Here is a 26,710-nt window from a genome sequence, read left to right as displayed (position 1 = left end):
TGTTTTTAAAGAGTAAATATGAAGCAAGCTTTAGCAATTCCAACCACACTACACCAACATGAGCACCAACTTCAATCCAGCTTCTACAGCTACCTGACTCCATGAACATCAGTCCTGGCTTCCAGCTTCCTCCACCCTATTTTATTCCAGGGCTCTGTGGGGAAGAGACCACTAGTGGCACCATATGACTTTCTAATCTGATGGTAGCCTCAGCTCCTTCTGTAATCTAGTTTTCCAAAGAATAGAATCCACTGCAAGCTAAACAAGCTAAAATATGTTCCATTCTTAGTAACTCCAACTCAGATGCCTGCAGTGCAATTCAGAACGCATGTCCGAGAAGAAATTATCCTATCAAAATTAAAAACAAGAAATGAACAGCTAGAGAAAGAACCTCAGTGCTTATTTTTCCTTTTAGATTCACATCTTAAAGCATTAATTCATGCTCTAGAATCTCAAAGTACAGTATGTAACATCACAAAAACAGAAGGGCAGATTTCATCACATAATTAATAGTCGGTTAAAGAGCAGCATGCAAAGTTTTTCCAGCACCTCAAATCCTTGAAATCCTACACCCTGGAGTTCCCTGAAAAGAGCCTGAAAGACTGGCTCTCTACTATGACTTGAGGGTCAAAAGAACACAGACAATTTAAACTAGAAATGCTATGAAGAATTAAAAAAAAACAAACATGATGTGTTATGCCTGTATTACAAATATTACTCTGCTTCCCTTTAATCACTTTGTGCTAGTAAGAGATGCTCACAAACTGCTAAACAAAATGGCAGCTTACATGCATTTTCTCTACAAACAACTAAATAAAAGGGGCTGAACACCTTCTGATAATAGGTCTACACACGTATCTATAGTAAAAGGTAAGAAATACACATATAGTAAAATCCAAAGGCAAACAGATTTTGAGGGTCATAAGCAATCTACAAGCAAAAAAGGAATATTGAAACAGATTGTGCCACATAACCCTCCATCATCTTGCAAAGAAGTATTACTAAAACCTAGAATAGCTTTAAAAATGTCATAGCTTTAAAAATATCTTTTTTGAATTGTCTTATCCTAGCTTATCTAACAACTTGCTTATTCACCACACTTTTTAAAAATACGTACTCACGCAGATTTATAGACACATACACAACATAAAAAGACTGAGCGCATGGACACACACATACTTTTCATTAAATCTTGCACATCAAGTTATTAAGCTTTCTATTTATTTACAGACACTCAAAGCTGGAAACTTCAGTTTCTCCTCTTTACTCTGCCTGGTTCTTTGCCAACACCAAACATCCAGAAACTACCTTTAAAACAAAAATAATTAAGCACTGATGGCCAGGTCAGTCACTAACTACTTCGTTGAGATTACTAACTAGCAGTATAATTGGCACCCATTGTGATAGATTGGTAACTTGCACAGTAGAAAATGGAAAAATCAGTAATCCACATTCAAGATCCAACTAGTCTGGCCTACTACTAGCCTAGACTGATGCATCCCACACAGAAGAGAAAGTTCCTTATACCAATAAATGTCTAGAGCCATTTAGTCTCTTAGCATCTAAATTGTTTGTTTGAAATATAGAGGCTTAACGCACACTTACAGGGAAACTTACCAGTAAGCAGAGCAGACCAAATCCACAGGATGGTGAAGAATAAGAAAGGAAGAAGAACCAACATAAGCACACAAGCAACATAAATCAGATCAGATTAGTAGTACTATTACAGTTAGAACAGACCAAAGACAACAGCAGACAAAACTTACTAGGTTGCCATGGATTTCTCTTGAAATGTTACAAATGCCATTCCCAGTGGTTTATTTCGAACAGCTTGTTCCTCCTCTGAGAATTCTTCCATCAGTGCATTTGTAACTCTAGTATAATAATCTACAGCATCCTCCTGTTGGGAAATTGAGGACTCTTACTGTTACATCCAAGTATCAGATGGCTAATACCTTCATTAAAATACAGTTTACACAAACCATAGCCCCTATTCATTACACTAATTCCAGAAATTACAAATCACATCACTGCACAAAGACAAACAACCAGAAGGGGTTTTTTGTGTACTTCTGTTTTTGCACTAAGATTAAACCTCAAAAATTTTAAGGCACTCCTGTTCCCTACTGTAAAAGAACATGAAAGATGAGCTCCCTGCAATACATAATTATCTTCTGAAGTTCAACAATATGTTACACAAAAAACAGTCTTCTCTACTCCTGTATTAATCTTCCCAGCCACAAGTAAGAATGAACGTTATCTCTTACCCTTTCACATCCTCTCATTTCACAGCAGCAGAACTGACCACATGGCTTCGGGTTGATTTGGACGCGCTTGCCGTGCTTCTGATGCAGATGCTTATAGTAAGTCAGGCTTTTTTCTGCCTGTTTCCTAGATAGAAAAATACATCCAAAACATTTTGCAAGAGAACAGTATCAACAGCAAATTATCCCCAAGAGAAAATATTACGTCAAGGACTCGTAACAAATCAAAGATACTCATATATCTTATTTTGTCTACTTCATACAATTTATTTTCAAACCTATAATATCATGAGTCTACACTTGTTGTGAGGTCCCAGAAGGAAAAGTTGTTATTGTATAGCCCAGAAAACAACCCTTTTTCCTTCTGTGTCCAAGATCTCTGAGCAAAGCAAAGGTCTGCTACAGTTTCTAATTACTAATGTAACAGCTCTGTTTTCCACTTTGTACTGCCCAAACAAACCAAAACAAACAAACAAACAAAAACAAACAGCTACAGCTCACTTCAAAATACAGCTGAATCTAACTGAATACCGGACCAGAACTTTAAGAGCAGAAAGCAGTTCTAGTATATGCAAGCTTAGTACTACTTGTAAAAATTGATTGAGGACTGGCAAAACATTCATAAAATTATTCCAAACTCAGATATATTACAAAAAGAGTACCTTTTTTTAAATAGATAAATAAGCCTGGCTACATCATAACACAGCTGGACCTCCAGCACAGAGCAGCTTGGGTAGGCAGCGCTGAAAAGGAAGCACTACGTGAGAAAAGACAGTACACTGAAGAAACTTTTTCAAAGAGCATCACTGATATCTAAATGACATCTCAATGGTGTACCACAGAGAGGAGACTTCCACGGAGACAGATGCTGAAAGTTACTTGAATGAGATGTGCAGCATTATTCCCAAATAAAAACCATGTGGGAGCATTAATGGTAAGCATGGATATGCAGCCACTTTTTTAGATTCTAATATTCAGATCAGCTATCTAGCTTTATTGAAATATAGTATCTTCCCTTCTATTCTCAATTATTTCTAAGTAATAAATACACTTAGAAAAGATGGATACTATAACATGGATTTGAAACAATGCAAGAGTCAAAAAATATTTGTTTGGACAGGTAGAACTACCAGGATAATTTTAAATCGCCTGTTCCTAGTGATACTAGTCAAGCACAGAACTTACTTGAAATGACATTGTATGGTGTCTCGATTTACATTTTTTGGAAGACCAGTTATAAACAATGTGCATTTTACCTGAAAAAGAAAAAAAAAAATCCTATTTTGAGAAACCAACTGTATGACTAAGGAGAAAAGAATATGAGGAAGGAATTGACATAGCACAGGTAGCTAAGTTTTAGAGGGGGAAAAAATTAAAAAAGTAGGATGCTCTGATTTTGATGGAAGCTGCACCTATTCAAGACAGCAACACATTTACCTTCTATACTAGTTGAAGATGCATCAAAATTTCACAAGTCCCTCCCCACTCCTTGTCTCTCCAGCCATGTTTCACAATTCACTCAGTGGAGTTTTGCTTTCAGTAAATTCCCCTCACACTCGCATCACATTCTAGCAAGGAGGAAGCATCTTAGCAATTTACTTTTTTAACACTATTCACTTTCAAACACTTAAAAAAAAAAAAAACAAACAAACAAACAAACTTACTATGTTTTCTTCTTTATATGTGACTGCCTTCATGTGATGTCTCATGAAGACAACAGTCAGAATCAGGTAAACAACAGCAAAAAATGTGTGCAGCCAAAGAAGATCGTTACTGTTGGACAAAATGTTATGAATGTGAGAAATAGAAACAACGAATTGTCCTACTGATACAAACAGCCATCAAAACCTTTCTTTGAACACCATCATAAAAAAGTAATAACTGGTAAATAGTCATACCCATGAAGATGCTTGGACAGCCACTAGGGTTACCCATAGCATTTTACAATAAACAGTAAATGAAATTGCAAAGAAAACCACTATTCTATAGCATGGACCTTTTAGGAGGCATTTGGCTTGTGCCTTTGCGTTCAGATTATCAATAGTACACCCCACAGTATTTGCCAAAATGTATTTTATTGGCATAACCACATTTTGTGCATAATTGAACTCCCCTTGAAGACAATCCTTACCCAAAATGAAAATAACCCAATACAGGGAGTAAACATTGCTTCTCTGATAGCTTGTTCCTCCAAACTTAGAAAAGTTTGGTTCTATGAACAGCTCTTCATTTTTGTGAAGAGCATTAATAATTACAGTTAACTTAAGATGCAGGAATCTATTTTGCAGATAAAAAACAATCAAAAGTCTCCACTAGTTACTAGGAATCATAATGTGGTTAGAAAAAATGAAGTGCATTGGCAGAAATTCTATTGGACATAAGAGCATAGATAGATTTTTTTTTGATCAAGTAATACAACACAGAAAAAACATATAGCCTTGTATTTCAACTATTGTATAGGTTTAAAAAAACAGAAGTTTAACAGTGGTCTCAAATGAGACAGACACGTGCAAATCCAGTGTAACTCAAATGATTTGAATTCTCTTATGTTACAGTAAAGCTGTCAGCTTTATTTCCCTTTCTGCACCATGGTTTCTTTCAACAAGGAAATTTCTGAAAATAATATTGTTAAATGTGTGAACATTAGCCAAGAAAAGCACATGGTATAGGAAGTAAGAGCTGAGAGTAGAAGCCAAGTTTCTAGATTTCTTATCAGTGCTGTAATGCGTAGCCTGAAGCAGAACACATCCCAGTTTCAGTTGATGATGCTTAAATAAGTAATTCCTACCCTGTGAGCCATGTTGCAAGTATCAATTCATTGTGTTTAGAGACTATGGTAGGAAAGAGACATAAGCATAAAAGTACTCTGCAGCATTTACTTACCCAGTTTCTAAATTTTGTATAGTTGTTCTTCCAAAACTATAGGGATCTTTAACTAAGAACAAAAACAAGTATCATAATTAACTGGTGCAAAATTCACATGCAAACTATGAGAAAGCCAGCTTTTCTCTTTTTAAAATATTGATCTATTCAACATTGAATATATTCAGAATCATAATCAATGCTGGTTTGCAATATTGCATTTTAAAGTTGGCAAAAGCGTGCAAGTAATAAACCACTTTCAACCTATCAAGAGAAATAATAATTTTTAAGATCTGAATACCAGATCTTTGCAGCCTGTCCCCCTCTCCTCTAAGTCTCTGTTCACATCCAATTAACAATACTGTTTACGGTTTAGAATCCGTTTCCTTCACATTCTTATTTCATCTTCACTGATTTCTCTTCTCTGACAGTTTTTTTAAACTGCATGAATTCAGTGCTTAAAGAACAATACCGATAACCTTACTGAGGTCAAAAATGAGAAAATTTATATGGCTTTGCTTCTTCGACTATCAGATATTTGAAAAGTGATCATTCAAGTGACTGAAAATTGAGTATACGTTCAAAGGAGAAAGAGATATAGTATATCTGAAAAGCTAAATGATCTTTTAGCACCGACTATTACAAGTTAAACCATCACAACAGAAAGAACTGCACATGCATAAACAATGTACAAACACTTACCAAGTAGATCACCTGATAAGTTGACAGGCAGTATGACACCCACAGACAAAACACTGACAGCAATCAACAAACAGATGATGTGACGCTGGAAGGCAAGGTAATGTATGGCATCTTCACCACATCTGTCATGAATCTCATCATCACTACACCATTGACAGAAAAGCACAAAGGTCAGTCTACTCAGTATTTCTGGAGTTTTTGTTTTCTGTGTCATTTTGTTTCTTAAACATACATTATTCTCTCAGTCTACCCAATGACTTTCAGTTTTCAACATGGTTGCGTTCCTTCACACAAAAGTTTAACTTCAAGTTCCAAGTGTCTTCTTGCACAGTACCAACATATGAAAATTAACATAGGGGAATTTAAGATAGAAACAAGTAATCTGAAAAGGAAATATGCATACAACGTCCTTTTATCAAGCTAGAGATGACAAAGACATCTGCCATGACTTCCTGTTTTAAGACAGTCACAGGGTTGTAAGTCTAACTCAAATTTTAGGAACACGCTGTGACAGCATTCATTCATCTCAATTTCCATGAGGAAAATGATAACAGAACCACCTTACTCTCATGCCTCCCAATTAACAGAAGGTATTAATACGTTTCCAAAAGAACTGTCATCTACCTCTTTTCAGCAAGACAGATGAGTAAAATATTAGTTCTTAGAAAAGGAAGGAACTGAACTAGCGAAAACAGAGAGACAGGCTCAAACCCCATCCCTTTCTTGTTTCAATGTATCTAAGCTAGGAATTGGTTAAAAAAATAAATAAATCACAGTTTACTAAGCCCAAAGGGATATAGAGAGCAAATATCACATTTCTAATGCTCAGTTTCTTGGAAACAGTGGAATTGGCTTTTCCTTGTTAGTCAATTCCAGCCCTAACTAAACCAACAGTCTCCATAAAAACCCTTGCAGGGAAAGCCTGTCACCTACCCAAGGCCCTACTTGCTTGAAACAGCGATCACCCATGCAGTACTGTTTGAAGGGTAAAAGCCTAAAGCCTGGTTATCAGAACCCATACAAAAGCCATAGACTCACTTCAGTTCAAAATCTGTTCCTTTATCAGGAAGTCCCTATACTGCTAAAAGAAAGGCAACTGTATCCTGTATTCCTATGTGGTCACCTTGTTTTCATATTCTTTTTCCTACTATTGCCCACCCCACTGGAGGCACATATTGTTTGTATTAAATTCTATCTATACAGGGGAAGGAAAAAAAAAGTGCAAAAAGTTCACTACTTTTTCATATACTTACTGCATCCGAAAAGCAGCTGTCATCCAAGAACAAAACCCCTATAAAGAAAGATGTTTTAGGAGCCAACATAGAAAAACATAGTCTCTAATCTGTACAATTGAGGGAAGCATTTCTATTTCTATTAAAGCCAATTTCTTAGCTAAAAAACTTGCAGCATTACTCCAAAATCATTGTTTAGAAACATACAGAAAGATATCTATTACTTTACATATTTTTAAAGGGTTCTTTGTAACATCTGCCTTCAGAGAGTATTTAAGACATTAGTGGATGGTGGTGGAAGATTATTTGCTTGGACTTTTAAAATTTATGAAGTGTGTCTAGATCCCATCTCTGAACAAAAATCACAATTTAATCTTGTAATGAAAATTGGTTTCTAATGCACTGTTTTAAACAGGTGATTTCCCCCTGCCAAAAAAAAAAAAAAAAAAACACACAAAACACATTTTCAGAGACCCCAGTTTCAAGGATAAGCTACACGTGAGTCTCATACAAGTTAATCTCTTAAACTGAAGTTAGAAGCCAAACAGTGATGTAAAGCTAGATAAGAAGCCTTTCTATTAATTTCAAGTCCTCCTATGAAACTGTACAGCAGAGATCACATCCCACTGCATGTTCTGTATGGTTAAAAAAGCTAAAGCCCTCTTTCTTGAAAGCCCTATTTTTCAAGTTAATAATATTTAAATAATTACACGTTTTTATTCAAGAGTTTCAGTGATATAGTTGCTTTGAAGTTGCTTTTTAAAGTCTACTTTTAAAGTAGATGGCATTATTACTAGTCTCACGCTTTCATCCATTTTTCTTTTTCATGAGAAAAAAAAAAGTACTATGAAGATCAACTAGGTTTTATTTACAATGTTAAAATAATGTAGCTTTTTGAACTGTTATTTAAGTACATATTTCACAGTCCATTTCCCCACCTTTTTGAAACAGTAACGTACAATCCCTCTCCCAGATAAGAGAGTTACTTGAAAACAATGCTGACAGAAGATCCTGGTTTATGATATGTCAATAGTTTGTCAGAAAATGGAGATTCCATACAGTTCTATAAAAACAGCACATGATGTATTACTAATTTTTCACACTTGAAAGCTATCTACATGCAGTGACTGGTTCATTGGGCTAGGTGCAACGGCAAACCACAGCCGATTCCATTACACAGTTTATATCTAAAAAAATACTAAAACTCTAGAATACTTACACTGTCATATTCAAGAGCTTCAGGTACCAATGAAGATACTGACAACCGGTTGTATCTCAATTCACTGAAATAAAAACATCATTTAATTTAAGTATCTTTAATAGCAGATGCTGAAATTCCATAGAATTATTTCAACTTCAACTATTTTGAAGTAACTAAGTGAAGTAGTAGTAAAATACTTTTCCCTCTTACGAAGGCTGCGGCTTTCACTTTTCGTGCATATGCTACACAGAAGCTTGTACTGCATCTCATGTTCCTAAGTTAGTACTTGTGAGCTCCTGAAGCAAGTGTGTAACTGAACTAGAAATAGAACTGTATGTTTTATTCAAGTATTAAATTGAAGTCACATAAAAAAATGCAAAACAGGTTTTAAGCCTAGGCAAGATCAATTCTGCAAACTAGTTTCCTGCTCAGATACTCCTGCTCACACTTTTTTCCCCTCCACCTCTCTTCCTTTTATCTTAGAGCCATTTCTCAGAATTTCCCTGCACAATTCAGTCCTTTAACTGCAGGAACTCCTCATGCAAATTCGGTCTTGTAGCAAGGCTAAAAACAATTAGGAAGTCTGTGGGTCTCAAAAACAGCAAAGTACCTGTTTTCAGTTTGTTGCTAAAAAGAAACGTTGCAATGTTGATATGCCCATGATTACAGTATTCCTAGGTCACTATCCCACAGGGATAACAATGTAGACTCCTACCTGTCTGACTCAAACATCTGGTTGTGGATCTCTGTGGATCCCTACAGCCCACTAGGAAGCCTGTACCAGAGCATCCTCATTCCTGCTACCTGAGCTAGCTAGATTAACGCTGTCTCAATTATTGTCCATCTTTTTTGCTGCATCCACTTTTCACACTCGTACGTGGATACAGACTAAGAAAACCACACTTGGAGCCACTTCCTTTTGCTTAATTGCAGATTACCACAACTTAGATATAACATTAATATCAGCAGGAGCCTCACTGGTAATCTTCTCCCACTTCATAAAAACATGACTAGCTTTTAAACATCTCAAGAGATCACCTTGTATAAACAATATTTAAAATAAATAAAAAGCTGAGATGCAGTTATCACTTAAAAAAAAAAAAAATCAGTGAAGAATTTCAGAAACTCATAACAAGACTTTTTTTTTTTTGAAACCCTTCAGACTTATTATGATACAGTCTGCATAGGGAGCTCTGGGAAGATACCTGAACCAGGATAAGCACAAGTTAATATCCTTCTATTACAGAAACACTGTAAACATTAACAAGCAGTTATGTGATTTGCTAGCAGACAAGCAGCCTATTTTTTTTTTTTTTTACTTCCACTTCCTTAACCCACGACAAAGGAATGAGATTTACAATGACAATGGCAAATACGGTTTTATTAACTGACACTGCAAAGGGGAACTCTGTGAGGAGGACGTATTTCAAACAAAGCAGCACGACAATGTTTTTAACAAATATGTATGTGATTACAAGCACATCTAAGTGATAAAAATTAATGTAATTTAAGCCCTATTTACTCTATTAACTTCCACGGTCCCCAACAGGTTTCAAGAAATCAATCCAATTTTGTATCTTTTTACCTTTCAGTTTCTGACACCAGAGCAACACGACCGTAGTCCCAGAATCTCTTTCTTATAGTGGAAAAGAGAAACATGAAAATCTAGAAAAGAAAAAGAAAGATCTTTGAATATTTGTTTTCAATTTCATAACCATTATTCTATAGGTACTGTCAAAAATGCTGTCCTAGCTCTTAAACCAACTTGCCTGGGACACGAGGGCCAGAACAGCTACTTTGCTGTTCTAATTTATGAAGGAAGACTTCTGAACGTAGTATTTCCAAACTGAATACTGATAAAGGTTTGTAACAGTCAGGAAAACTAGCAAGTAGTAGTTGACAGAAAGTCCAAACTTTCATAAATACACCTTTACTGTTTTTCTTTACTCCCACACAGAACTACAATGGAAGACTTGCAATGAATTGTGTTTTTTTTAAACAGCAGTGTAAACAGCTGTAGAGGGGTAGGGGGTCAACTATTTTCTCAAGTATGAGAATTATTTAGTATCCTTCTCAGTAATAATACATTATAACTCAAACCCCAGAAACTTATAGTTGATTTCTCCAATGGATTTTTTGCTCTCCCCCCTATATTTTCACATTTTGAAAGAGGCTAGGAAAACAAGAAAAAAAAAATCACTATTTATTTCACAGATGCATAGGATTTTTTAATTTCTTAAAAAGACCTTGCTCTGTATGAAGCAACGACGCAGAACTAACAAAGCCTGTTCCCTAAACATATGTTAACACCTACACTCTCACCTTCTAGCCCCTCCTACATCCCATACCTGTTTGGCTAGGAAGTAGTGCCAGTAATGCAACTTATTTCAAGCTCTGCAAGTACCAACTGGCCAGTCAGGATAAATGTCAAGATTACCCAGCTCATTTCCGCATTTCGCAATAAATAAAACTTTCTTGTAATAGATTTACCCCCAACAGGAAATGCAAATTTAGATCTCTCTCTCTTTTATCTGCCCATTAAACTTCAGGAACCCAGAAATTTCAATGACAACAAATCATTGAAAATCAAGTCACTGACAACTTTGAAATCAGCTAATATGTTCTACGGTTATTAGGAGGAACTGACAAATGGGTGGACGGTGCAATACATAAACCTCACTTCCCTAGGAAACCAGCCTAGAAGTAATATTCAGAATTACATCAACTGACACTTATTTAGGGTATTTGCAATAGAGATGTCACAAACATAGGAGGAATACAGGAGTTGCTAAATAAATTGCAGTACTCAGTACCTGAAAAAGAGAAAAGTCTTCTACACGGCAGCTAACTTTTCCTAATGCCTTTTGAGAGGAGAGTACAACAGAAAGGAACTCAAAAGAAGAGACTCAGCATCTTTAAATTCAACCACAGCTCAGAAAATATCCCCCCAAATAGTCCAACAAAATATTATTAAATGTCACTATGTAATTTTTAGGAACATCCTCTAGTTCTTATGGAACTACCAGCTCAGACCTCACAGAGGTGGTTTCAAGTTTCCCCACAGTGGCCTTCTAGAATTCAGGAACTGTGATTCCCTCAGTCTCATTTCATTACCAGAAACCTTACTTATCAGGCCCATTTGCAGGTGCACAGTTCTGTTTTTCTGGTGGCTTAAGACCAGTAAGACCAAACTCATTGAAATAACCATAGATTTTATTGGAGTCTCAGGCATGCCCTGGAGCCTCCAGATCAGCAGATAGTCTTGTTTCTCCTTTTGTCCAGACTGAGCTGATCAGAACGCTATTTCTTCGACAGCTTCACAAAATCTAACTCAAAAATCTCTGAAGTGACAGATTTTCCATACTGTAACTCCTGTAAAACAATCAAGATATTTTCCTACGGATAAGCAATTTAGTAGTGGTGTTCCTGTTCTGAAAAACATACTCAGGAGTTAAACCCAGAGTAAGGAAAAAATGATCTTGCCATTAAGACAAAACATAGAAAATTGAGTTACCACTACACAAAGCCCACCACGATTCTAAATACAGAGCCCATCATACTGCACTCTCTCTACACCTACACATCCAACACACAGTGACATCATCATCCCACTTATGTGAGAGTTTTTATCAATAATTGAAAGTAAACTACCTTGAAGTTCTCAGGACAGCCTTAACACTTTTATTATTCTGAAGGTTCTCCGAAACAAATTGCTACCTGATAACAATTGTGCAGAATTCTGTGTCTAATTTTTGAGATGGCCCCTCTATTTTCAATACATGAAATAGAAACTGGTCTTACAACAAAGCAGGTTACATCAAGCAGCAGGACAGTTGGGATTCCACCAAAAGTTACTCCCTGGAGCACCGTGCTGCCCCGGGCTGTGCTGTAGCAGTACGTCTCATTTGTTGAGTTGAAAGGTACACTTCTATTCCAGTAGTAGGCTAGATGAGAATGTCCAAAATCCAGAAACAAGGAAAGGCTCATTTTCTCTCTCCCTTAATAAGAAGAAAAGAGAAACAACCATGTGAAAAGCCTTCCTGATATTTCTGAGATGTACTATCATCATTAAGTACAGCGAACATAGTAAGATTCGACAAGGAAAGTACTTTGGAAAAGAAGTTGTATTTAATAAATCATTCCTCTTCACCTGAGAAATATTTTTGCAGTAACTCAGTTATTCAGTAGACTCAGTTACTAGCAGAGCCCAAGCAAGAATTCCAGACATCTAACCAACCACGTTCCGTGCAGACATCTGAGGAAGGCTACAGAAGAACACACAAACTCCTCTCTTATCTAACTTATAACACTAAACTACTTTCAGGCTGGATTCTGATTCTAGGAGTAACACAGGGCATTAAATATTCCAACAAACTATAGAAGTTCAAAGATGGCTCCTAGTTAATGAGCATGTGTGATTACACTAGCTTATGAACTTTGCATCCAAATGTTTGAATCCAAAACCTTGAGATTATTAACAAATTTGCTACTAATTCCCCAGGAAGAAAAAAAAATTACTACCCAAATACACATGCTCCTCTTTCTCTGTTCTTGGAATATTTTCCAATTTCCAATTGGAGAGTTTAACTAGGAGAGCAGCACAGTAATTACAATATATCATTACCACAAAAGAACAGAGTATTTCCAATTTTCTATGAGACAGCCATGTACCTCATTTTAATCATCTGACTTGCTCAAATAAATCAGTAACATATGAGACCAGACAAGATTTAGCTACTAATATAACAGTATTTTTTGGGTTTTGTTTGGGTTTGTTTTTTTTTTTCTTAAATCACTGCAGGCAGTTGCCCACGTACTTTGGGACTTTCCACTTCAAACACTTCTTTTCTTGGATCTTATAAACTTCATCGTCCTTACCTACTTGGGACAAAAGCGTGCTTCATGCAGAACACACTCTGACTGATAAATTCATAAAGAAAGCATACCCCAGACAACCTCTATCCTCTGAAATCAAAGACTGTAGGTCCTCATCACAGGTCCAGGAACGCTACTTTTAGGATATCTTTAGAAGAAGAGCACACATGGCAGCACTGTTCCGGATGCTGAAAACAAAAACAAAAGAAGAATACGATTAAGCTCAAGGTCTCCCTCTGAAGAGCAAAAATAACAATAATAATAATAAAATCACTATAGAGAATACTTCTCCCAAAGCAGAATTTACTAAGTGTTGGACCGCATGACACTTGGAGAGGCAGGTTTTGTCTCGGCAGACAGGTGCACTGTGAAAAAAAACACACCTAATTGTGCCATAATTCTGCCCTTGCTTTCTAAGGACTGAAACCTCGCGCTGACAGAAGTCTTTTTTTTTTTTTTTTAACAAACTTTGGAAACTTTTGCCACGCCAGACTGCGAGCCAGCATGACAGCAATGCTGCACCTCCTCACAGACGGCCCCCAACCCCGCTGCCGGCCGAGGAGGACCCGCGACGCCTCTCCTCACAGGACAGGACAGCGGCGACGCCCCCCCGGGGCTGCCCGGTGCCCCCTGCCGGGCTGCGGGCTGAGGGCAGCGGCCGGACCCCCCCGCCACGCCCGGGGCCCGGCCGCCCCCCGCCCCGCTCCTACCTGCGCCGCCCCAGCCCCGGCTCCAAGTCCCCCGAGCCGCGCATGCGCGCCCAGGCCAGCGGCGGCAACGGGCGGGGCCGCGCGGGCAACGGGCAAAGGGCGTGTGGCGGCGGGCGGCGGTTGGTGCCCCCCTGCCTGACGGGACGGGGCGGCTTCTGCCTCATGACGGGGAAGGCGCTGCCGCCTGCCTCTTTTCTGCCGTGTTTACCAAAGCTTAAAGCGCTGCCCTCAGGGAAGGGACGCTGTAGTACCTCGGGGGGAGCTGGTCGTGCTGTCACGATTCCCTTTCTTCCGTAGTGCTGCAGCGAACGATACGTGGCGCTGGGAGAGGCGGGCACACAGCCAGAAGGGGTGGGTTGGTCTCGGGTGTAGCCCCGAGCTGTGCCATGAGCTGTGTTAGTTCCCAGACAGAAGGATCAAAAAAACTTCAGGAGAAAAAAAAATAAATAAAAACAACAGGATATGATAGAATTGGCTTTAAAACGTTAGAAGACAACTTTTCTGCTTATCTGACAGTGCTTACGTGACATCTGTAGTGGCTTACAACAGCTATTTTAGGCATTCATGGCATATCCATGAAAATTTTATACTGGTTCCTAAAGACAAAAATCTCTGCTGAGGCCTCAAACGTTTTGTAACTTCTTCATGATATTTAAGTTTTAATGTTAATGTGAGCTACAGTGCTGTGTTTGGGAGGAAACCATTTTGTGCCTCCGTGACACACATTTTTGGCCTCCCCAAAGAATCAGATCCCCAAAGAGATTTTTTTTTTTTTTTTTTTTTTTGTACTTTATTCATTCTTAGCAGAAAAGGAGGACAAGAGGTGGAATTTCAAGCAGGGCACCGAATGTCAGAAATCCCAGTCAGATACAGGGGGTGAACACACAGGTGGCAGTGAAGCAGCCTGTATGCTGAGATGGGTAGCTCTGAAAGAGTCAGAAAGTAGTAATAGGAATGTTCTGTGAAATATTCAAAGGCTCTTGTCTGGAGGAGAGGAGAGGAGAGGAGAGGTTACATGTTACACTAGTCAAGATCTCAGACCAGTACTGAGTCATCTTTCAATTTTTATGTTTAAAAATAAATTATGTTTTAAAAAAATGTGTTTAAAATGTTTTTTGTTTTTTTTTGTTTTTTTTTTTTTTAGCATCTGAGCTGCCTAAAAGCCAGCATATTCTCTAGTTGGCAGTCCCATTATTACCTCTCCATCTTCAACTCTGCCTGTATTCAAACTCTGTGGTTTTAGGTCCCTGCATGCAATACCCACTATGCTGCTCCCAGCCATTTTATTTATATAGTATAGTATAGTATAGTATATATATATACGTACTACATATATATACTATATATATTATAGTGCCTTCCACCACTCCATCCTGCAAAAAGGGAAAAAGTCCCAGTTATGTGCAATAACTAAGAGAAATTTTAAGATAGAATAATTGCAGATAAATGCAGATAACCTGTGATTTTAAATTGGCCATGAGCATTTATGGTAGTTAGAAAATGGCGCAAAAGTCCTCAACTTAAAGCAGAGTGGCTCAGATTCATGCTGGAATAAAGACATCCATTATTGTTGAATGGCGTTAATGGTTTCTGCTTAAAAATACATTGTCTTCTACTTAGGGCTAAATTGGTGGGAAAGATGTTTGGCATGAGTATATTAGAATAACTATTCTATCCTGGCTTTTCTGGAATAACTTTTCATGTAATAATTCAATAATTCTTCAATCAGGAATTAAAAGTGGAATACTTATTTTTTTTTTTTCTTTTTGAAATAAAATCTTACTGACGTGGCTGTAGCAGAGTAGATATACCATGTAGGTGAAGCCTTAGTGCATGCTTGCAGGCAGCTCTTATACTTTCAGGATCAAAATCCATTTGGTTGATTTTCTCACTGCAAAATCATTTTCCCCTCTCTTTCTCACAAGAATAAATCAAGTTTTTGTCTTTTTTTTTTTTTTTTTTTTTTTTTTCTCCTCTGTCTAGACAGGCTCTTTAGCTAGGAGGTGTGATTTTGTTTATCTCTAATTTCAGCAGCAGTCACATCTCCCTTCTCTCTACCTCTTGTAAATAAGGGTTTGTTTACCACTGTCTGTTCTTTTGGTGACAAAAGCCACATACTGTCATTAGTTAGCAAACTTTTAATTACGTTGCTGGAGCAGATGGAATCTAGCCTCAGAGAAGGTCAACAGAATTTAAAGTTCTTCCATCTTTATTGTACTTTGCGTGCTCCATACCCATCTCAACTGCTCTTTAGCACTAAGTTGAGCAAGTGTGCGAAGTATTTACACTTACGTGTGGGACTGTTCCCTTACCTGAGTTATACCCTCAGGCAAAGGTACTTTATTAAATGACCTTATGGCTGAAGAACTGACCTGTCACTTTAGGTTTGATTTATCACAGCAGGACTTCCCTAAATGGGTGAACTTCCAACAAAACATCAATAGTCTCTGGACCGAGTATGAGGTGGCCTGATGCTTTACCATGTGTGGCAGCTCTTGAAGTGGTTACTTTTGCTGCTCTCTGAAGAAAACCTTCAGCTCAGCTTGCTGTTCCTTACTTATTTGCTTATTCAAATCTATCTTAATGGATTTAATTCAGGTTTCATGCCTGGCAGCTCATTGCTACCTTTTAATCTTTGCTTTCATCTAGCAATCTGTTTACAAATCTCGATATACCAAAGGATTTAGTGTGGGCATTTCTTTTTGAAAGATCTGAGCATTTAAATGTGCACAATAAAAACAAATAGAAAAATCTAGACGGATAGACATATTTACATGAACTCTAATCATAATACAAATCAGCAAGAAGCAAGTGCAGATTTAAATTTGTTAATTACACTTCATTTCTCTCTGTCCTTTTTAATTCTTAGTGTTGCTTCTCATTCATAGATAATATTGATTTTCAAGGTAAAACTAGCCTTGCATTAAGGATTGAATGCATTTTTATTAATCAAGAGAGCTCGCTATTATACAAACCATTTAACCAAATATATCTAGCAACATGTAATAGAAATTTGCCTTATTTTTCTTTTACATTTTGCATCAGATAGGACATGCTGCATGAGACCTTGCTGTTCATGGTTGAGCATGATAAATTATTCTCATGATCTTTCTCAAGTTATATTTGGATGAAAGCTGGAATTGTACTGAAATGTACAAATGACATCAATCTAAAACAGCAATTCTGAAAAGTATGTGAGAAATGCACGGGGCGGGGGGGAGAAAGCTTATAACAATGTTTTCTGCATTTAAAAGTGATTTATTAAACAGCGAGGTATTGTTCCTACTTTGTGCTTTGGGATCATTGTCTTTATCGTCACTGTTATGTATAAACAGGAGTCCCTGGGAGCGTTCCTTGTGTTCTGTACTGATACCTCAGCTGCGAACGCTGTCAAACCTTGCTGTAGTCCCGCCTGGGCTAGACAGGCCCATGCCTTGCCACAGGGCAATGCATGGAATTCCTCGTCACTCACTGGTGTGAGATTTCGGCATGAGATTTCAAACCTCTGTTTTGTGGGTAGATGCAGCTGTGGAGAATCTGTTGCTGATACTCAGAATTTTCAGGTTTATTTGTAGGATGTTGAAATGAGACCATTGCTGAAGTGACATATTTTGGTATAAAGCTAGGACAAGAAGACCTGAAACATGGATGACTTCAGTGTTTTCTGACTTGACATATTATAGTAATGTCTATCCATGCATTAAGCTTGTGTATATAGAGTCTGAAAGGATTTAATGCATAGGTAGTGTAGCACTAGCTATAATTAAGGCAGCTCCCTGGGAGAGAGAGAGGCAGAGAAACCATCTGTCACATCCTGGTCTCTTCCACCAAAGAGGACAGCACCTGGCCACATGTTTGGTTTAGGTGAACCAGGAGGCAGGTGTATTTATCACCAGCGTGATAATATCATTGGTGATGATATCACCAACCACTTACAGCGTGTAATGTTTTGCTGTCCCTGGGTACAATATATGTTAGCTTTATAGCAAAGCGGTCTGGTGTCCTTGTTTCTGTGCTCCACAGCTGTCCTGATCATACAAAACAACTCTTGTTGCAACAGTGCTGGGGTGAGACCTGGATAGATATTAGCGTATTTTCCCTTGAGCAGAAAGCTGGGCAATTGCTTGCACAGGAGCCACAAAATGTTCCAGGAGATCCTGCAGTCTGAACTATTGGAGGGCCAAGACAGGAGGATATGCTGGAGCATGTATCCCCAAGATGAATTGAAAGTAATTTGTTGTTGATTAACCTCTCAAATCCAGTTTTTAATCAAAATAGATCAGAAGAAGAAAACTACTTTTCCAATTTATTTTTTTTCAAATACTAATCAGTTTGACAACTTGGAGCAAGAATGAAGTGGTTGGACTGCTTCATCCACAGTGCATCTGCAGAGTCCATGGAGATCCTCAGCTTTCATCCTTACAAACTGGACTCCAAGGCCGACATCATGGCCCTGCCTAGCTCACTGTCTTGGCTTGCCTTCAAGGGTCAGTATCAAGCACACTGCTTGAACATTTATAAATGTAATTTACAACATTTTTAAATGTCGAAAGCTTAAGCCTTAATGTAGATGGCTATAATTTAAATAATTATATTTTAAAAATATGAATATATTTAAATAGAAACCTGGATTCAATATTTTTGAAAGAACATTTAAAACGTGTGGTCTTTATTTTCCTTGGGTGCAAACTTCCAACTCCTGGATTTAAAGATGGGGAGAAAAAAAAAGTCTGAGTGCAGTCTGTGAGGATTTCAAAGAGCTTTGACTTTATTTTCATCTCAGGCTAGCTCAAAGCAGATCAGAAGCAGCCAAACTAAGAGTTACGCTTTATAGCACAGTGTAACGCCTGGCAGTTTGCACCAATAATTATCTCTGTGGATTTGTGTGACTCAGCCATTAGGTGTGATTTGTTAATTTCAGAGTTTCATTTTGCAAAGAGCACAGAAAGTCCCTGTTGCACTTTGCAGTGTGGCAGTGGCTCAGCTCCTTTGCACATTCACACTGCAGCAGGTGAGCACGGGGGGACAATAATGACAACTGGATGATCCTGGTGAGCCCAAGCAGGGGGTCAGGTGCAAGTGTCTGGGGCAAACTGGTGACAGAATGCAAAGTGCCTTAAGCAGGAGGATGTGAACAGCTGTCACGGCGGCAAACAGCCACCACCAATGGCACTGTGGCTTTTTCCATCCAGAAAGATCCTGCATCCAGGGCCTGGCTTGGGTAGAGTTTGTGTGGCGTGCAACAGCATCTAACCAGTTCAGGTGCATGACTGCCACTCAAGGCACACCGTGGGTGTGTTGGGGGTCCTTCAGGGCACCTTATGGCCCCTCCACGTCTAGGGAGACAGAGGAGTTGCCTAAATACAGGACAGTCCTTAGTGTGTCATCACCTCTTGGACATACGATCACCATACCCTCTGGCTTTCTCACTCTCATCCCTCCCTATCCATTCTTTCCTTCGTCTTTCTGTAGCAGTTTATTTCCTCTCCCCATTCATTTTTTCCTACATCTCCCTTTTTATAATGATTTTATTTCTCCTAATCATTTTTTTTTTCTTTTCCATCTTTCTCCTTTCAAATATATGCAAAGAGTATAAAGGTGTTCGCTTGCAACCCTTCCAGCTGTACACGGCGCCTTTAACATTTTCTTGTGAGTAAGAGTGCTCCTGATCTTGTAAAAATGGAAAGTCATCTTGTCACTGCCTACTGGGCTTAAACACACAGGTAATCTACAGATCAGTGGAGAATTTTCCTCACTGTAAAGACACAGTAACAGCTGACAAGAGTTATATCACTTGTTTTACCAGTGTATGTACTATAATTGTTTTAGTCTGTTGGTGATTAGAATTTTGTTGATAGAAGCTGTGGTTGGCTGGTACCTTTGAAAGTCATGTTATTTATCTTAGTGACTAAATAGGGACTTGAAAATATTGGCCAAAGCAATTTGCTCAAGGTCATTATACTGACTCAGGGACAGAACTGGGAGGAGAGCCCAAATCTCTTCAACTCTCCCTTCCTGTTGACATTCTGCAGAGTCCCAGTAAAGCAGATGCTTATATGTGCAGATTATATACCAGATTATAATGAGGTGAGTGATCGGAATTAATTTGGGAGGAGTTAAAAGCAGGTCCTAGTGCAAGACAGGATCCAGGGCAGGAGGAAGGTCTGTGCCCCGTGGCAGCAGGGGAGCAGGCTATTCCTGCTTTCACAGCACCTTTTATTTTACACTTTCTGCATTAGTTCCTGGCACTGCCCCACATGCAGCTGTATGGACACAGCTGAGAGGGTAGCTGCAAGCTGGCACTGTGGTACTCAGAGCCCAGAGTGGAGCAAACCTGAGGCTTAAGGCCCCAGATGACCGACTGCCCTGAGGAAGGGCAGGCCAGGTTGATCACAGTTCCTTTGTGCTGTAGTTCGTTTTCGCCATAGTTCCTGTAATGATTAGAAGGATTTTGTATGTCAGTATAAGACCTTGAACTTATCATTCAAATTATCAGAGTGAGAACATTTCTCTGAGGACATGAAATATTGTTAAGAAACCAGTTCCCATCCACTTTTCTTAGGAAACAAGACAACTGTGTTCTGTAACTGTTGTGGTTTCTGGACCAGTTGCAAAGGCACGCCAAGGCACTAACATATTTTCGTGTTCCATTATGCATCTGAGCCTTTGCTTGTTAAGGACAGCATACATTTAAGAGTCTTCCAGCCTGGGAACACAGTGAAGTCCAGAGGTAAGCTTTCATATCACAAGGGACTGAGAACAAACCAAGCAATGCAATTTCCAGAGTTTGGGGAGCCAGTCTTCCAAATCTGCTGCACAACGTGATTTTCAAATTCCCTATGCTGGACTTGCAGAAACTGAACTTTATTGAAAACACCATTTTCTTCTCGTCTGTTGTTGAGGTGTTGTAACTGATCTGGTCAAACTGAGTAAGTACTTCAAATGAATTCCAGGTTACCTACGTCTCTGCTCTGCTTGTAGGACTTTATTTCTAGTTTAGCTGTCACGGAGGTAAAATACTCCTCCATCTCTTTTCGAATCAAAGCAAAGAGAGACAATCACCCCAGTTTTGCTCAAATCAATGAAGGATGGCCTTGAGTTCCTTTCTGTGCCTTTGAAAAACTTTTCCACACGTGTGATTTGTTGGAAAACTCTGGTTTCAATACTGGTGATGCTGAAATCAACAGCCATGCTGCATAAATAGAGCAAATTTTAGTCACTATGTCTTTATTGTTATTCGGCCTGTAAAACTTAACAGATATGAGGTTTGAGTGTGTGGCATTTCCTGCAAAATTTTGTGTTGAATCTCAAATTAAGGTTCAGAAATGCATTTGATTGCTACGTGTAAATGTTGGCCATACCTGGATTAATGCATTTAAGTAAGCAAATGGTTAGGTAAGAAAAAAACAAAAACCTGAAGTTTGTGTTTCACGCTTCAAGTGATCTGGCCAAGTGTGGCTAGATTCCCTTTTAAAATCAAACGAACACAATGCATCTCCCAGGGTCCTGTAGTATAAATGCTAAAAGGATTAAAACTAGTCAGGTCACACAACTTTATTTTACTCTTTACAAGGGCAATGTTAAATCCAAGACTTTATACCCTTTGTTTACATAGATATGGGTACATGGCAGGAAATTACATAATTTAACCTCTGACTTGAAGTAAAATACCCTTTTGTGTTCTGTTTTGGAGTCAAAAACTCAAAGAACTGTATTTTCTCCAGTTCTTTCATACTGAAGTCTTTTTTATTAAAAAGTAATAACATACAGAAAATAGTTTAAAAAACACTGTAACAACAAAAAGTACTTAAGTGAAAACAGCTTTGTAGTAACTGCTTGAGTAGAGGCATTTGACCTGCACACCCTCCTTTCAGAACATTGCAGCACTGTTTGAAGGCAAAAGAAATTTGGGGGGCTATTTTAATATTAGTTGTTATGTGATTGTCAAAGATGTACCGAGGTACACAGTCTAGACAGAAGGGTAGAATGAGTTAATGTTAACCGCTTGAAATTTTTTAACAGATATAAAATCTTTTTAAATGCATTTAGAATACTCTAAAGTCCTTTGAGGCCATTCTCAGAAGAGACGGCAGAACTCTCTGAAGAGCAAGAAACAGTGCTGCATGATGCAAAGTTTACAGCAAATAATGTCTGTCTTTTTCTGTTTTAAAAGAATTAACGTTAAGGATCAAGATGAGGGATTACAGTCTGATCCCTATCATCATTTTATATTGTTTTGTTCTTCTTGAACCTCCTGACTCTACCAAAAACCCCTCAAACTTCCCACCAGCTCACCCGGGTCTGGTGGTGCTGCTGTACCCATTCTGAATTCCACTTTATCATCCTTTTGATCACAGAGCTAATGTGCTGTAAACATCAAGGAAAAAAGCCATGTGCAAGTGATTATTTTGAAACTGAATCCATCTAGGTTCCACAGTGTAAAACCTGCTGAGTGCCACAGCCCCAACTTTGCTTCAGCAGCAGATGTTAGAGACAGAAAACAAATCTACAAGTAGTTTAGCTCAATTTCTTGCTGTCACAGATACCTTTTTTTTTTACCAATATGCTTGCTAAGGCACAGTCCAAGTTAATTTAAGTCATTAACAAGATAATGTTAATTTAACATTAAATTGGACAGTGCCTTAGCAAATATATATTTCACTGAGCAAGTATGTATTTTACTGAGGACTAACGGAAGGAAGCCTTCGAGCAGTTACTCCACAATGTATCAGATGTACCAAATGAGTGAAGTCTAAAGTAATTATCAGTTCAATTTGTCCTCTCTGTGTGTATTGTGGTCTAATTTTGTCTTCTACAATCGTGCACTGTTTTTTATCTTTTTGGTTGTTTTTTTTTTTTTTTCATGCAGGGAGTATTTTTATTTTTTGAACTAAACTACCAAATGACTATTTTGCATGACAGCTCACAGCACATAGTGGAAGAGGTTCATTTTAGATCTCATTGCTCTTGGCCTTTCATGTTTATTTTTGGCCTACAGAGAAAAAAAAAAACACCTTCCAGCAAAGTTAGTAATGCAAATTGAATAATTTGCATTAACATGTAGTTCATAATTTTTCTTTTGCAGCTTCTCCTGGTAATAAAGTTTGGCTCCTGGAATACAGCGTCACTCTTTCTCTGAGTGGGGAACAAGTTATTAGCTTTCTCTTCACAGCACAAGAGGGAAAGGCATTCAGTGAAGCAAAAGTTATAAGAGTAAAAATTAACTAAAGGAAATACAATGTGTAATGAAGCCAGGCTACTCACTGCCAGAGATGCAATATTAACAGCACTCCAAGTCTATTCGTGTGACAGGAAAACACGTGTGTTTCTAACGAACGGGGAGGCCGCTTGCTACAAGACTTAGCACAGGACTACAAGGGATGCAGAACATGCTTCAGGACATGAATGGGCACTTGGCTGTATGGGAATGAAGCAGGTTGTACAGGCAAGGGTGTTATAAAGGCAGCAGTATGAGCAGCAGGCTAGCACAGCTCCGCTCCCTCTCAGAGCTTCTCCATCACTACGTAGCCCAGAGGTGGATTCTCACTTGCATCACCCAGTCAGCAAAAACATACCCGTAAATTAAAACAGGTGACCAGCTTTGACAGTGTAAACACACAACTCTGAGGAGGGGGAAAAATTAACTCATCAGATAAATATTCCTTTATTAGAAAATTAAGTGGTGCTCCTGCAAAATACAGCTATTTCTCAGCTTTGGGGACATTCCTCAATAATCTATATGGTGGTGTAAAGCAAACAAGTTACGGACATATGCTTATTTATCTAATTCAACAGTATTTGCTGAATTACAGTGTTTTTCCTAGCAGCTTATTTTGTAGCTGCTGTCGAGTGGTCACAAATCCTGCTGCCCCAGCTACAAACAAAGCATAGATGAGGGCAGCGGGGAGGAGACTGCTGAAGGGACAGAAAAAGCTGTATTTAAACAGTTGTGTTGGCTTTTCTGTAGGGGAAAAAAAAATAAAAAAAAATCAGAGAGCTCTTTTCTGCCAGAACACTGGCACTTTGCAAATGCTGCCAACACAAACCCTGAGAGCAAGCCAGCTGATATCAGCTGAGCAAGGACATGGTGGGACTTTGGACATTTTATCCATTCCTCTCCTAACAGATGTCCTTTTGTCTGGGCCATTTGGGCAGATCAAGCCCATAAGTAAAAGCAGAAGGGTGCTTAAGGAAGGTGTGTTGCGAATCTGCAATCGAAGTCATATATCACCAAAGTTACAGGAATATATAACCGAACTCAAGATAAGAACCGGGTTTGCAACTGGTCTCAAATGAAATGGGGCATTTACTGTACGGGATATGTTGTGAGATAAATGCACTCCTGGCATAAGGGAACATCACACCCGTTATTGTCTGGGGTTTCACCACCATCATTTGTGAAAGGGAACCCAACAGGGCATTGCAAGGCATTTTGGTTGGAGACAGCCAATGCAGCCTGGCCTAGGCTGGTGGTAAGGAAAAGCAATTTTTCCCCATGAGCAGACTCACGTCCTCACCTAGATTCAATGAACTGGATGATTCCTGTGTAGCTCAAGCAAACGATGCACCACAAAACTCACCATGGAAACTGGCAGGCAGAGCAGATGCTGGGCACCGAGGCTGTGGTTGCTGTGTCTGCTGTGAGATCTGGGTGCTTCCAGGTCACAGTAACCATGGCTCAGGTCAGCCGTCAGACTCTGCGTTGTGTTTCCCAGAGTTGTGCTAGTCAGAGCTTGCAATGCTGCCATAACTGCTTATTTTATGATTTTATGATTTTATGCTCACTATGAGGGGAGTGGTGGGGGCTGGGGACACATAGAATTGCATGGTAAGTCAAACGACACCTGATCTAGCACAAAGCCTTTTGGCACAAAAATTAACATGGATGAGTTTGTAGATTAAATCAGAATCTGAAAAGTAATTTTAGTGCAGATCAACCCTCTGCATCAAGCAGCTCTGCTGTTTTCAGGCTGCCACTGGAAGCCAGATGAAAGCTGGCTGTTTGGTGCTATCAGGCCATATCACAGAATCACACAATGGCTGAGGTTGGGAAGGGAACATCTAAAGGTCATCTGGTCCACCACCACTCCCCAAGCAAGGACACCAGAGCAGGTTGCCCAGGACCACGTCCAGAGACTCCACAAACTCTCTGGCGCTGTAAGGTCTCCTCAGAGCCTTCTTTTCTCCAGGCTGAACAACCCCAACTCCCTCAGCCTGTTTTTGTAGGAGAGGTGCTCCAGCTCCTTGAGCATCTTTGTGGCCCTCCTCTGGACTCATTCTAACATTTCCATGTCCTTCTTGTGCTGAGGGCCCCATGCCTGGTGTCAGGACCAGCATGTCCTGGTGCTTGGGGTTCTTCCCCAGGTGCACAACTGCAGTTCTCGTTGTTAAACTATCTTAGGAAATTTTTCTGTGCCAGATTTTGCAGAGCAGGATGATGCTGCAGGGAACACTCATGGAGACTCCAGTGAGCTGTACTGGCCCTGGGTGCTGTTCTTCTAGCTATTTGCACTGTGCAAGCTATCCCTGCCCTAATGAAAGAGCAGAAAAAGAAGGAAAGCCACTACCCTGGGCAGACAGTTTACCAGTATCTTTCAGCAGATACATGCCATTTTCAAAAAACAAGCATTACACAGGTCAGAGAATTTCTAGACCAGGCCTGTGGTTGGTGGTGTTTGGATTTTAAGTGGCAGACAAATAAGATAATGACCCTCTGGCCTGCTCACTCCCTTTTTGCGGTAGAGGAATTTCTCAAATTTCTCAAAGGTCTTGCTTCTGAGGAAGAAAGGAAATTGATTTAGGGCTTGCCTCTTGTTTTTTTTTTGTTTTGTTTTTTTTTTTTTTGAGAACAGGAACCAGTATTTGCCAATCTAAGGAATAGCTAGCTCATGACCCATAGCAACTTGCTGACCCAGCTGAAAGCAAATCCTCCAAACAAGAAGCTGCAGTTCCCATCTGGGTTGTTGAGCAGATCTTGTGCAGAAGGGCTGCAACTGTCCTACCAAGACCAAACTGAGCTGTCCTGAAGCCACACAGAGGGGAGCGAGGCATCCGCTGCCCTCCTCTCCTTGAATAAAGGCAGCATCAAAACCCAGGGCTGCCTCCCTGGCAGGGGATGCATTGCCATCCCACAGCTGTGCTTGCACCGAGAGGGACTTAAGACTGAATAAGTCAGAAACAGAACCTCTACTTTAATTATTCTTTAATTTGGCAAGCTCACACCTGCATCTTAACACTTTTATATTTATCTTCATACTTCTAGACTCAAAAGACAAAGACTTTAAGAGAAAAAAAAAAAAGAAAAAAAAAAAAAAAGGCCAAAATCAGTAAATCAGTGTAGAGATGTGTTCACATCTCTATATAAAAAGCCTGTTGAACTAATCAGGGCATTCCTTGGAGCACACAAAAACTGTGGCCTTTCACATCACTCAAGCAAAGGCCATTCTAATATGGGCCCAACTGTAATACAAAATAATTATGCCCATGCAAATTCAGATCTTGAAAAATTAAGGATTCAGATCCTCACTGGCACACTGAAAATGTGTTTGAAACGTTCCTGTATCCCGGGATAACGGCTGTGTAATTATGCTAAGCCTTTCACACTTTCTCTTTTAAGCCATTAGATTTATTTACTAAAATCACTGCATAGATGTGCCCAGAAAATATATTGGAGAACTGTTCAAAACTAAATTTAAAGCATAAATATAGAGGTTCTCCCTTCAACAGGTCCTGGCTTTCATTAAAACTGTAAGTTCCTAGGACTTGGTGCCCTACAGCCCCTCTAAATACTCTGATTCCTTGAGTGCACCATGGAGATTCTAATACACATTACACAAATAGAGCTACTATAAAATTCCTGACTTT

General features: G+C 39.1%; 2 protein-coding genes across 3 annotated transcripts in view; both read right to left on the bottom strand.

The window, feature by feature from the left end:
- Positions 1-13,965, bottom strand: part of TMEM63A (transmembrane protein 63A) — a 28,130-nt gene extending 14,165 nt beyond the window's left edge. The window contains exons 1-13 of one of the 2 annotated variants that reach the window (XM_084515366.1): positions 13,847-13,965; positions 13,208-13,324; positions 12,063-12,259; positions 9,847-9,926; positions 8,280-8,343; positions 7,082-7,119; positions 5,829-5,971; positions 5,148-5,199; positions 3,929-4,037; positions 3,450-3,520; positions 2,927-3,007; positions 2,268-2,391; positions 1,767-1,900 (exon numbers count right to left, since the gene is read on the bottom strand). In XM_084515366.1, the coding sequence (XP_084371492.1) occupies positions 1,767-1,900; positions 2,268-2,391; positions 2,927-3,007; positions 3,450-3,520; positions 3,929-4,037; positions 5,148-5,199; positions 5,829-5,971; positions 7,082-7,119; positions 8,280-8,343; positions 9,847-9,926; positions 12,063-12,248 (1,082 nt within the window). In that variant the 5' untranslated portion in view covers positions 12,249-12,259; positions 13,208-13,324; positions 13,847-13,965. Of the gene's footprint in view, positions 1-1,766; positions 1,901-2,267; positions 2,392-2,926; positions 3,008-3,449; positions 3,521-3,928; positions 4,038-5,147; positions 5,200-5,828; positions 5,972-7,081; positions 7,120-8,279; positions 8,344-9,846; positions 9,927-12,062; positions 12,260-13,207; positions 13,325-13,422; positions 13,512-13,846 lie in introns of those variants that run through there. The other variant, XM_084515367.1, reaches the window with a different exon arrangement.
- The window catches only part of ATF3 (activating transcription factor 3), a 160,852-nt gene that overhangs the window by 96,812 nt on the left and 37,330 nt on the right, over positions 1-26,710 (bottom strand). The gene's annotated exons all lie outside the window — the stretch shown is intronic.

This window comes from Aythya ferina, assembly GCF_964211825.1.
Source record: "Aythya ferina genome assembly, chromosome: 3".
In the NCBI taxonomy this organism is placed as follows: Eukaryota; Metazoa; Chordata; class Aves; order Anseriformes; family Anatidae; genus Aythya; species Aythya ferina.
This window is presented reverse-complemented; position numbering and strand designations above follow the sequence as displayed.